At 38.5% G+C, this 12,948-nt stretch overlaps 1 protein-coding gene across 1 annotated transcript in view; it reads left to right on the plus strand.

Moving 5' to 3' along the window:
- The first annotated feature begins 285 nt into the window (after nt 1-285).
- SWI2 (switch 2) overlaps nt 286-12,948 on the plus strand; it is a 33,893-nt gene continuing 21,230 nt past the window's right edge. Inside the window, exons 1-2 of the mRNA XM_089830232.1 lie at nt 286-982; nt 1,377-1,483. Coding sequence (XP_089686358.1) covers nt 518-982; nt 1,377-1,483 — 572 coding nt within the window. The 5' untranslated portion in view covers nt 286-517. The remainder of the gene's footprint in view (nt 983-1,376; nt 1,484-12,948) is intronic.

The raw sequence follows: 12,948 nt of genomic DNA on the forward strand, positions 1-12,948 counted from the left end.
TTTTTAAAATGAAATTTAATTTTTTCATTGTCTTTTTTAATCAAAACCACCAGAATTCTCAATAAATAATATTAATTATTATTTAAATATATATTTTTTTTTGATGAACAGTCCCATTCTTATGTTAGAAAAAAACAATAAAATTACATATTCACAAAAATACAATAAATTTGAAAAATATATTGAAATTCTCTAAATTTAGAAAACATAATCATTCACATGGCATGATTCCGATAGTTAGTGCCGGGAACTAATAATTCATTTGAATGAATGCATTTCAATGCAGACTTAAAATTTGCATACGCAGATCAGGAACACTTTTCAATATAGGTTCCTATTCAACGATTCTCGAAATTTACCAAATCAAGAACTGTAGATACGTATAAAATATTTCCCACCAAAAATTGGCAAAAATTATTTTCATCCTTTTCTACCTACGCTGGTGTGTGCCATGCACGCTACTTCAAAACTTCGTTGAAGGGCCCCGAAAAAATCCCAGGCTATTTCCTTCACAGCGATGTCACTGAGAGATCTGAAAAACACCCTCAAGTCCTGCACATCATCGTCTTCCTCTTCTCACTGTAGAACAGCAATCTCGTTGTCTTCACAGGAGGAAAGAAAACCTCCGAAATCATCAATTAAACAGCAGCTTGCGGGTCTCGAACAGCTCGCCTCCGACCTCCAACTTCCCACAACACCATCTGGCCCTTCCAACAATTCTCACGACGTCGCGGGTTCGAAACGCGCGGCTACTGAGTATTCTATTGCGGGAACGGATGACACCTTGCGTTCTGAGGGTTCAAATGACGAAGACGAAGAAGATACGGGAAAGGGTTTGATTTTGTTGAAGAATGAGCAAGAGAACGATGTTTCAGGAGAAATTGGGGACAGTGAAGCGGGTGTTTTTGTTCAACCCCATACAGAAGGCCCGTTTGAACCCCTCATACTCGATGGAACGGCCGAAAATGGCCCAATTGTGCAGGTTAAATTTTAAGCTTTAATTTCTAATATCAATTAGTTTATTTTGATCGTTGTCGTTGCACCACTGTTGTTAGATAGTGTGGCACTCTAGGTTGCAGCACTGCATGCTGGACGAATCAATCAAGAAACATGCTCCACTTTCTCTCATTCAAATTCCGTTTATGTTTCAGAACTGTTTTCTAGGTTGTTTGAGTTTTAATATGATTTTCAACTCACTTCGGACTAAACCTTATATTATGGCGTCTTTAGAATAACAACCATGACTTGGTAGGCTTGGGGTAATTGTAAAAGACATGTCTTAACATATAACAATCAGTGTAGGCACATTCTTAAAAATGTTAATGACTGATGAATCGGAGCTGGATGAAATTACTTGATGGAAAATGTTAATGCAGGTTCCTGCTTCAATCAATTGCAGACTTCTTGAACATCAACGTGAGGGAGTAAAGTTCCTTTACAATCTGTACAAAGAAAATCACGGAGGTGTCCTGGGAGATGACATGTAAGGTTTTTATCCCCTAAATAATATATCTGGCTTGGAAGTAACTTCTTGTTTTCTTTGGCATTAATATGTAGTCTTAGTGGGTAGTTTTCTTTGCAATGTCATCTCAGACATATACCAGTTCCTTGTTTCTTGCCCGCTGGTACAATATAATAACAATATCCATTATATCCATTTTACCATTTTTCCTTGAAAGCCATTGGCACATCTGCATATTACTGAACTAAATCTTCTATGGTACGAGGGATACAGACATGATTTTACTCCGCTTTAATAACATCCAATTACTCCATTTGTGTTATCGAAAGTTACCCTATCATTCTGTAATGATCTTGTCCCGTTTCAAGAATATTTTCTAAGTTTGCCAAAACAATCATTGATTATAAATGTGGTCATTTAATTGCTTGCAACAACCATTATGGACTTGAAATGAAAGTGCAAATATTTTTGAATTGAAAGCTTGGTAAACTATAAATTGATTTCATCAAAAAAAGAGCAGGAGTTTATTACAAACTTGATAATTGCCGTCTCTGATTTTTCTCCAAACTATGCTATATATCAGACCTTATGAGCCAGTTGTGATTTCTCCCTCACGTGTCAAAATCCTGCTGAACATAAAATTGCTGCCTTCTGGAGTATTTGGGCAGACTGATCTTTGCTGAAATGAACAGAGGAGAATCTGTACATGTGCAGATCAATAAGTGATACCAAATTGCAGACTGAATTGCCTTTCCTGTAGAGTGATGAATAGAGAGTTCACGAGAGCCTAGGGTTGCGTCCAAGCTCTGGATTTTCCAGGGGTTTTATCCTGAAAAAGCACTTAGTTGATTCTTGTAGAGAAGAAAACAGAAACTTCAAGATGCATAATAATAATCTCTAATCCCATCAGTGCTTATTTATAAAAACTCTCAATTCAAAAAGCTGCGATCTCCTTATCCAATCCATGATTTTAGGTGACTTGACTTAGACATTAATATTAATATTAATTATTAGAGAACCCACCATGAAGATATTGGTTAGTAGTAATAACACTAACTTAAAGGTGGCCCCCTCTTTAGTTCATAGAAAATAATTAAATATATTGCAAATAAACTTTAGCTTCTGTGCTAGTATATAAATTTTCACTCATTCGCTTAGTATTCTATTAATTTTTTAGCTGCAAGGAATGGGAAATGCTAGATATTTCTTCTTTGCTAATGATCACTTGGAAAGGGGCATTGCAGTCCTCCCTTCTCGGGATTGCTGGTTCTCTAGCAAGCACAAATCAGGATACTAGAGAATATCTTCACCTTCCCACGTTGAATCCTCAATCGGTAAGTCCTTTCATTCTATCAGAAATTCCCGGACCATCTTGTTTCTCAAATTTCTCTTTCTCCAATCAGCAATCTTTCCTGGAATTAATACCAAATTTCCTTCCTCAATTAGAAGGGGCAGCTCTGGAGATGCAATTGTATGCTGACCTAATGTCTTCTTGAGGCATGAAACAGGAAACATGTTTGTATTTTACTGCCTTCTGGTAACTCCATCTGATATGCAACTTCACCAACTCTCCTTAGTATCTTGTAAGGGCCATAACAATGTGGTTTTAGTTTTTTTGCACCACTGTTCTTCAGTAGACACAAGTAAACCTAGTTCCCAACCTTAAATGATCTCTCAACTCTATGCCTACCTGCATACATTTCTGTTGGTTCTGAGCATGGTAAATGTTATCTTTCTGTGTTTGGAGAATATCCCCATGACTCTAAATTGTCTTCATTGCATGAGGGACCATACTATCATCAAATGGTAAGTCTACAAATGATAAAGCATTGGACCCATACGAGGCCTTGAGTGGAGACATGCCAATTGACATATGAAAGGTGGTATTGAAAAATTACTCACCTAAGTGAAGCCATCTAATCCAAGCATGCTGCTATCTTGAAACATAATTTTCAAGACAGCCCTCAATCCACTTATTTGCAATTCTGTTTGCTGATCCGTTTGAGGATGGTAGATGGTGTTTGATGTCAATTTTGTACCTGCCAATCAGAAGAAGTCCGCTAAAATACACTGATGAATCTGCTGTCCAAATCACTAACTATGGACTTAGGTAGACCATGCTGAAACACCTCTCTGAAAAACAAATCTGCAACTTGAGGTGCTGAATAATTTGTGGCAATGGCAAAGAAATGAGCTCATTTTGTTAACCAGTCCACAACTACAAAAATGCAATCTTTCCCCTGAACTCATGGAAGTTCTGTAATGAAATCCATGGATATTTCTTCCCACTTCTTTTCAGGTATAGGCAATGGCTGCAAAAGGTCTGCATGATAGGTATGTTCTAACTTGTTTTGTTGACAAGTCAAACACTCTTTGACATGCTACAACACATTGTTCTTAAAACTCTTGAAGGAGAATCTCTCACGCATTTGACAATATGTTTCGAAGGACCCTAAATGTCCTGCCAGAGGGGTATCATGCAATGCCCTTATAATCTTGCCTTTCAATATAGATCCCGGTATGAGATAAATTATGTTCTTAAATAAATTATGTCATTACTACATATTTGTCATCCTGCACCCGTCCATCAACCAAATCATAAGCAAATGTGTTTTTGGAATACTCGACCAACAATTAAGATTTCCAATCAGCTGAAATCTCAGTGAGAGAACAGAGGGTGGGTTTCTTGGAAAGAGCATCAACAGCAAGATTCTTTTTTCCCTTGATAAAACCCACATCAAAATCATATGCTTGAATCTTGCTTACCTATTTTTGTTGCCGTTCATTGAGATTTTTCTGTTCCAGGAAGTACTTAAGATTGTTTTGATCAGTTATGACAACAAATTTTGCAACCACTTGATATTGTCTAAACTTAGCTAGTGCGTGCATGATAGCTAGCATCTCCTTGTCATAAGTGGATTACAATCTCCTTGAATCTTTAAGTTTCTAGCTCTCAAATGCTATAGGATGCCTATTCTACATCAGAACTACACAAATTCCTTGACCTGTTACATCACACTTGACAACAAATGACTTTGAGAAGTCAAGTAATGCCAACATTGGGCATGTGCTCACGACCTCCTTGAGCTTATCAATTGTCACTTGTCCTTATTAGACCAATGAAATGCTCCCGTTTTTGTAAGATCTGTGTGAAGGGTGATGCCAATTGTGAGAAACCCAGCACAAATCTCTTGTAGTAACAACACGAGCCCAAGAACCTCTCAACTTTGATATGTTCTTAGGAGGTGGCCAACTTAAAATTGCCTATATCAACTCCAATCACATGTCCTAGGTAAAGAATCTTAGTCATCTTGAAATCACATTTGGAAGCCTTTGCAAATAGTGATTGTGCCTCTGTGATACTCAAAACCACATCCAAATGCTGCAAAATGATCATTCCATGTCTTGTTGTATATCAATATATTGTGAAAGAAGACCAAAACATACTTCTGCAATTGTTCATGGAATGTGTATATCATGCAAGACTTAAACGTTCTTGGTGCATTTGTGAGTCCGAATGGTGTGACAAGGAAGTTGAAGTATCCGTTGTGATAACAAAAAGCAATCTATATATATCTTCTTCCCAAACACTATTTTACAATAGCCTAGAGGAAGATCAATTTTTGGATTGTGCATGGCTCCATGTAGCTCACCTAGAAGCTCATCAATCTTGGGAATGAGATATCTTTTCCTAAATGGTTTTCTTGTTTAGGGATTTGTCGTCTAACATGTGTAGTGTTCCATCGTTCTTCTGGATGAACACAATTGAAGGAGCGAAAGGGCTGGAACTAGGATGTATGTGATCCATTTCAATAGTTTCTTGATTTTTTTAAAACTCCTTAAAAAGCGTGGGTGTTGATAATTGGCTTTGCACCCCCCTAAAGCTCAATAACATGCTCAAACCCATGATCCAATGGACAACCGTGAGGAATATCTCTAGAAATTTCACCATGCTTATCCAACACTATTTGGATATCAATATTATACTATGGTTCACTGTTGGGGGAAGATTTTTTGGATACAAAAAATAATGGATTGCCCACTCCACATCATGGTGCCTAAATAGACTCTCCATCCTCCTTGCAGAAACGACTCGTGGACTTGTAATGGGCACCCTAGAAATGCTCAAAAACTAAACCAATTGCTGATAGGAATTTAGTCAAATAATTTGCATCCAACTCTTTATTTCTTCGTTAAATGTTTAAACCTAAGTTGCCGGATTCGTCCCCTGCTGCCCGGATTCGGGTCCGGGTACGCACGGGTCCGAGTTCGCCCCCGAGTTCGCTGCGGGTCCGGGCAGGGTCCTTAGTTTTGACTGTGGATTCGTCTGGGTCCTTGCTGGAGCGAACCCAGATGAACCCACAACGAACCTAGGGCTAAAAACAACTTTAAAGAGTGTATTTTTTAAATTGTTTTCTTCTGTAACTCTCAAAGGAACTTAATAAAATTTTTAAAAAACATTTCACTCATCTAATCCCTTATGTCAAGGAGGAGGATGATGATATAGCAGCATATGGGACTAGTGGAACCAATTTGGGTTCCAATGATGAAGCTCTAGATATAGTTGCAGTTGGGGATGAAGCCATTGATCTCTCATTTTATGATGATCCAATTGACCCTTGAAGGGCATTTGATACTATGATTATTGATAAACTACTAAACACTTGTCATCTATCATCATGTTTCAAACTTTATTATTTGATGAACTAGTCTTTGTTTTGCAATTTAGTAATTCAATGTATTATTTGATGAACTAGTCTATGTTTTGCAATTTAGGAATTCAATGTATAATTTTCTTTACAATCATGAAGATAGATTAATGAGCGAGTATTTAATGTTTTTAGATTCAGGTAAAATCATGTTTTGAAGGGACCCAAAACCCTTTGGCATTTGGCATTGATCAATGATCAAGCAACAATTGTTCATATTGTGAAATGATTTTGTTTTGCAACTATGCATGTTTCTCTTCTGTGTGTGTGTCTATATATATATATATATATATATATATATATATATATATATATATATACTTACGAACCCACCCACGAACCCAAATGGGGAAAAAAAAATTGCCCAAACCCACGAACTGAACCCCGAACCCGAACCCGTCCCCGAACCCAAATCGGCAACTTAGGTTTAAAACCCTTTATGGCACCGAAAGTAAAATGTTTGTTTGTTTTTATGTCTTTGCATAGGTTTGAAATCACATAACATGAACAAGAATGAATTTATAATAATATGCAAACTGAAGATTGAACTACTGCTAAAATAATATTATTTTTCAAACTAATAAAATCAAATACATAGCAGACTTTTCAACTCACTAATTACTCCAACATTATAACATAATGTTTCAGCAATGACTTCCCATCTTGCTGCTACAGTAACATGAATGGTGCAATGCTATAGTAACATGAATAGTGCTGCACTACAGTAACGTGAATAGTGCCGCGCTACAATGCTGCTACAGTAAAATTTGTCTTCAATCAATCCAAGATCCTCATAAAGTCATCCCTTCAGAATGGCATAAGCATTGGACAAGAAGCGGGAATGATATGAGCAAACATCCAATCTGCCTGTAGCTGGAAATGCGTCCAATCTGCCTATTAATGAAGCTGATAGCAATGAATTCCAACGGCCAAACCCCAAGGGAATGACGTCTAGAATGTCACAAGAGAGGATAGATGTCCTCTAATGCCAAGAACGGATCTGCAACTCACACATCAATTTTCTTCTCATATTCAACTTGTCGAATGAAGCCACTAATGTTTCCTTTTATTCTTTTTCCAAGGGTTGATTCCACTCTCATGAGCAATGTGGGATAAAAGATGTGCAATATAAAACATATTAAAATAATCACTTATGTCTCTCTTAGGCGCCCCTTTTGATTTGCACACATTCCCATAAAATTTAATATTGAAGTAACACTTCAATATTTTACAACTAAATTAAATGTTACTTTAATAATACTTTAGGCATAAAAATATAGTAGCTATCGGACTCCAAATAGCATGATTGATAGCTTGTCAGAAAGCTCTCACCCAGGAGTATCAAATCCAATCACCAAAACTAGCCTCCCTTGTATCCTACTGACTTACTAAAAATAGTAAGTATGCTTGAGACTGACTTTGTTTTGGCCCAAACTAGAGATGACTAGGCCAAAACACTCTAAGATCCCTTCAAAACCTTCGTTAGCCCTCGGGACCATGTAGAACTAGGCTAACACACACACACACACACTTGGTCAACTGCTAAAGTGGGGACATTGCAGTCTGCCCCCCTTGAAATTGCTTGTCCTCAAGCAATTTAAGTCTAGCGTGCTGAATAATCTGCTCACTCTCCCTTGTAGCATCCTCCTCCGGCAGGTCTTTCCATTTGACCAAATACTCCTTCATTATCTTGGTTCTGAGTTTCCTCTCTCGTTTGTCCAGAATAGCCTCAGGTACTAACACGAGCTTCCCCTCGTCATCCAAAGGGGGTAAATCTGTAGCAGGAACTACACTTTGACCATTGGCTTTCTTAAGCCTTGACACATGAAATACATTGTGCACCCGATTGCCCTCTAGAAGCTCAAGCTCATAGGCGACTTTGCCCACTCTGCGAATCACCTTGTAGGGACCATAAAATCTAGGCTTTAGCTTCTCTACCCCGCTCCTCGTGAGCGATGACTGCCTATATGGCTGTAGCCTCGAATACACCATATCCCCTATCTCGAAACTACGCTCTACCCTATGTTGATCAACATACGACTTCTGTTGATTTTGAGATTGTTGTATGTTCTCTTTGAGCGCCCTTAGGATATGTTGACTATCTTGCAACAGGTCTTTGGCTTTGGGCACTTGACTATTCCCCAAAACTAAATACATGAAGCTAGGTGCTTCATACCCATACAATACCATAAATGGAGTCATCTTGATGATCATGTGATATGTGGTATTGTAACAATAGTCCCCCATGTATAACCACTTGACCCATGCTCTTTGCTGCGCAGTCACATAGTTCTGCAAATAGCCCTCCACCCATTTAACTACTATCTTTGTCTACCCATCTATGTGAGGGTGGTAACTCGTACTAGGTGTAAGATGTGTATCGCACAGCCTAAACAACTCTTGCCAAAAGACACTAATGAACTTGCTATCTTGTCACTAACAATAAATCTCAGTATCCCATGCAACTTGAAAGCCTCTCCGAAGAATAAATCTGCCACCTGAGCTGCTATATAAGTAGAAAGAATAGCAAAGAAGTGAGCAAACTTTGTCAATTTGTCTACCACCAAATAAATACAATCTCTTCCTTGCACTTGTGGTTAACCAGTGATGAAGTCCATAGAAATACTTTCCGATTTCTTGTCTGGAATGGGCAAGGGCTGTAGTAAACTTGTAGGAAATGTGTGTTCTCCTTTATTTTGCTGACAAATTGCACACTCACTGACTTACCTCTGAACATCATCCTTGACCCCTCTCCATGAGAACCGCTCTCAGATCTGCCTATAGGTCTTGAAGATCCCTGGATGCGCGACTGTAGGTGCATCATGAAATGCCCTCAGAATCTACTGCCTAAACTGTGATGTAGGGATCAAATAAACCCTGTCCTGAAATTTGATCAGCCCATCCAATACTGTATACCTGTCATCCTGAATGGTGCCCGCAACTATCCCAGAAGTCCAACCATCTCCTGCATACTCTCGTGGAATTTGATCTCGCCAATCTCTTGAAACCTTTGCTAGAGCACATAAGTGAGGTCTCCAAGATAAAGCATCAAGCCCCACATTTTTCTTACCTTTGACAAACTCTATGTCAAAGTCATAAGCCTGCAATTTAGTAATCTATTTCTGCTGCCGGTCATTAAGATCACGTTGGCTCATGAAGTATTTAATACTATTGTGATCAGTCTTGATCACAAAACATCCACCTACCAATTATGATAAGAATTTGGCCAATGCATGCATTATGGCTAACATTTCCCTATCGTAGATAGAATAACTCCTCTCAACTCCTCAAAGCTTCCTACTCTTGAATGCAATGGGGTGTCTCTCTTGGATCAATACTGCTCCTATCCTATCTCCCAAAGCATTACATTGAAGTTCAAATGGCTTCGTGAAATCAGGTAGAGCTAGAACCGGACAAGATGACATCACCTGTTTGAAGTGGTCAAAACATCTTTGCGTTGCCTCTGTCCATGTGAAGGCTCCTTTGTTGGTGAAATTTGTCAAAGGTGCGGCAATCTATGAGAATCCCCTAACAAACCTCCTGTAAAACCCACATAAACCAAAGAACCCCTTAAGCTATGTGAGGCTTGTGGGAGTAGGCCAATCCACAATAGCTCTAATCTTTTCCGGATCAACCTAAACACCATCGACACTAATGATATGCCTAAGGTAAAGGAGCTCGGTCATGCCAAACTCGCATTTTGATTCCTTGGCACACAATGACTCTCTATCCAAAATAGATGATACCTCCTCCAAATGCTGCAAGTGTTGCTCCCAGGTCTTATTGAAGACTAAGATGTTATCAAAGAAGATCAAGACGAATCTCCTCAACTACCCTCTGAACACTTGGTTCATACAACTCAGAAACGTGGCGGGTGCATTGGTTAGCCCAAATGACATAACCATAAACTTGAAGTGGCCATAGTGACATCAGAAGGCTGTCTTCTCAATGTCCTCTGTTCTCATCCTGATCTGGTGGTATCCAGATTGTAAATTGATTTTGGTGAAGAAGAATGCACCATGCAACTCATGAATCAGCTCAATAATCCTAGGAATGAGATGCCTGTTTTTAATTGTTTTCTTATTCAATGCCCTATAATCGATGCACATCCATATCGTCCCATCCTTCTTCTTCACTAGAACTATTGCTGAAGCAAAAGGGCTTTTGCTAGACCTAATGTGCCCCATCTCCAATAGCTCCTTTATTGCTTTCTCTATCTCATCCTTATGTCTCTTAGGATGACGATAGTCCTATTCTACATCAGAAGTACACCAATTCCTTGACTTGTTGCATCACACTTGACAACCAGTGACTTTGTGAAGTCAAGTAATGCCAACATTGGGCATGTACTCATGACCTCCTTGAGCTTATCAATTGTCACTTGTCCTCATCAAACCAATGAAATGCTCCCTTTTTTGTAAGATCTGTGTAAAGGATGATGCCAATTGTGAGAAACCCTGTGCAACTCTCTTGCAGTAACAACAAAAGCCCAAGAACCTCTCAACTTTGATATGTTCTTAGGAGGTGGCCAACCTAAAATTGCTTGTATCAACTCCAATCACATGTCCCAGGTAAAGAATCTTAGTCATCTTGAACTCATATTTGGAAGCCTTCGCAAATAGTGATTTTACCTCTGTGATACTCAAAACCACATCCAAATGCTGCAAAATGATCATTCCATGTCTTGTTGTATATCAAAATATTGTGAAAGAAGACCAAAACATACTTCTGCAATTGTTCATGGAATGTGTATATCATGCAAGACTTAAACGTTCTTGGTGCATTTGTGAGTCCGAATGGCATGACAAGGAAGTTGAAGTATTTGTTGCGATAACAAAAAGCAGTCTATATATATCTTCTTCCCAAACACTATTTTACGATAGCCTAGAGGAAGATCAATTTTTGGATAGTGCATGGCTCCATGTAGCTCACCTAGAAGCTCATCAATCTTGGGAATGAGATACCTTTTCCTAAATGGTTTTCTTGTTCAGGGATTTGTCGTCTAACATGTGTAGTGTTCCATCGTTCTTCTTGGTGAACACAACTGAAGGAGCGAAAGGGCTGGAACTAGGATGTACGTGATCCATTTTCAATAGTTTCTTGATTTTTTTAAAACTCCTCCTTGAAAAGCGCGGGTGTTTGCAGGGTGTTGATAATTGGCTTTGCACCCCCTTAAGGCTCAATAACATGCTCCAACCCATGATCCAATGGACAACTAGGAGGAATATCTCTAGAAATTGCACTATGCTCATCCAATACTATTTGGATATCAATATTATACTATGGCTCACTGTTGGGGGAAGATTTCTTGGATGCAAAAATAATGGATTGCCCACTCCACATCATGTTGCCTAAATAGACTCTCCATCCTCCTTCCTAAAACGACTCGTGGACTTGTAATGGGCACCCTAGAAATGCTCAAAAACTAAACCAATTGTTGATAGCAATTTAGTCAAATAATTTGCATCCAACTCTTTATTTCTCCGTTAAATGTTTAAACCCCTTTATGGCATCGGAAGTAAAATGGTTGTTTGTTTTTATGTCTTTGCATAGATTTGAAAGCACATAACATGAACAAGAAGGAATTTATAGTAATATGCAAAGTGAAGATTGAACTACTGCTGAAATAATATTATTTTTCAAACTAATAAAATCAAATACATAGCAGACTTTTCAACTCACCAATTACTCCAGCATTATAACATAATGTTCCAGTAATGACTTCCCATCTTGCTGCTACAGTAATGTGAATAGTGCCACGCTATAGTAATGTGAATAATGCTGTGCTACAGTGCTGCTACAGTAAAATCTGTCTTCAATCAGTCCAAGATCCTCATAAAATCACCTCTTTAGAATGGCATAAGCATCGGACAAGAAGCGGGAATGATATGAGCAAACACCCAATCCACTTGTAGCTGGAAATGCGCCCAATCTGCTTGTTAATGAAGCTGATAGTAATGAATTCCAAAGGCCAAACCCCAAGGGAATGACGTCTAGAATGTCACAAGAGAGGATAGACATCGTCTAATGCTAAGAACGGATCTGCAACTCACACATCAATTTTCTTCTCATATTCAACCTATTGAATGAAGCCACTAACGCTCCCTTTTATTCTTTCTCCAAGGGTCGATTCCACTCTTATGAGCAATGTGGGATAAAAGATGTGCAATATAAAACATATTAAAATAATCACTTATGTCTCCCTTAGGTGCCCCTTTTGATTTGCATGCATTCCCATAAAATTTACTATTAAAGTAACACTTTAATATTTTACAACTAATTAAATGTTACTTTAATAATACTTCAGGCATACAAATATATTAGCTATCGGATTTCGAATAGCACGAGTGATAGCTCATTGGAAAGCTCTCGTCGAGGAGTATTAAATCCAATCACCAAAACTAGCCTCCCCTGTGTCCTGTTGACTTACTAAAAATAGTAAGTATGCCTAAGATTGAGTAAATCAACTTTTGGCCCAAACTGGAGATGACTAGGCCAAAACACTCTAAGATCCCTTTAAACCCTTCGTTAGCCCTTGGGACCATGTAGAACTAGGCTAACGCACACACACACTTGGTCAATTGCTAAAGTGGGGACATTACAGGACCATCATCTGCCATAGCCTTGAACACAATTTTCTTACCATCAACCATGAATTCCAATTGAATCAAAAGTCTTGAACATACAAATTAAGTGACTCTAATCACTAAAGGCCGAATATGGCATGCACATTGCTCAGTCCAAGCACATAAAAGTCACCCATCAATTTGTAATCTT

The sequence above is a fragment of the Cupressus sempervirens genome, chromosome 5 (assembly GCF_028749045.1).
Source record: "Cupressus sempervirens isolate cs-2001-9-10 chromosome 5, ASM2874904v1, whole genome shotgun sequence".
NCBI lineage: Eukaryota > Viridiplantae > Streptophyta > Pinopsida > Cupressales > Cupressaceae > Cupressus > Cupressus sempervirens.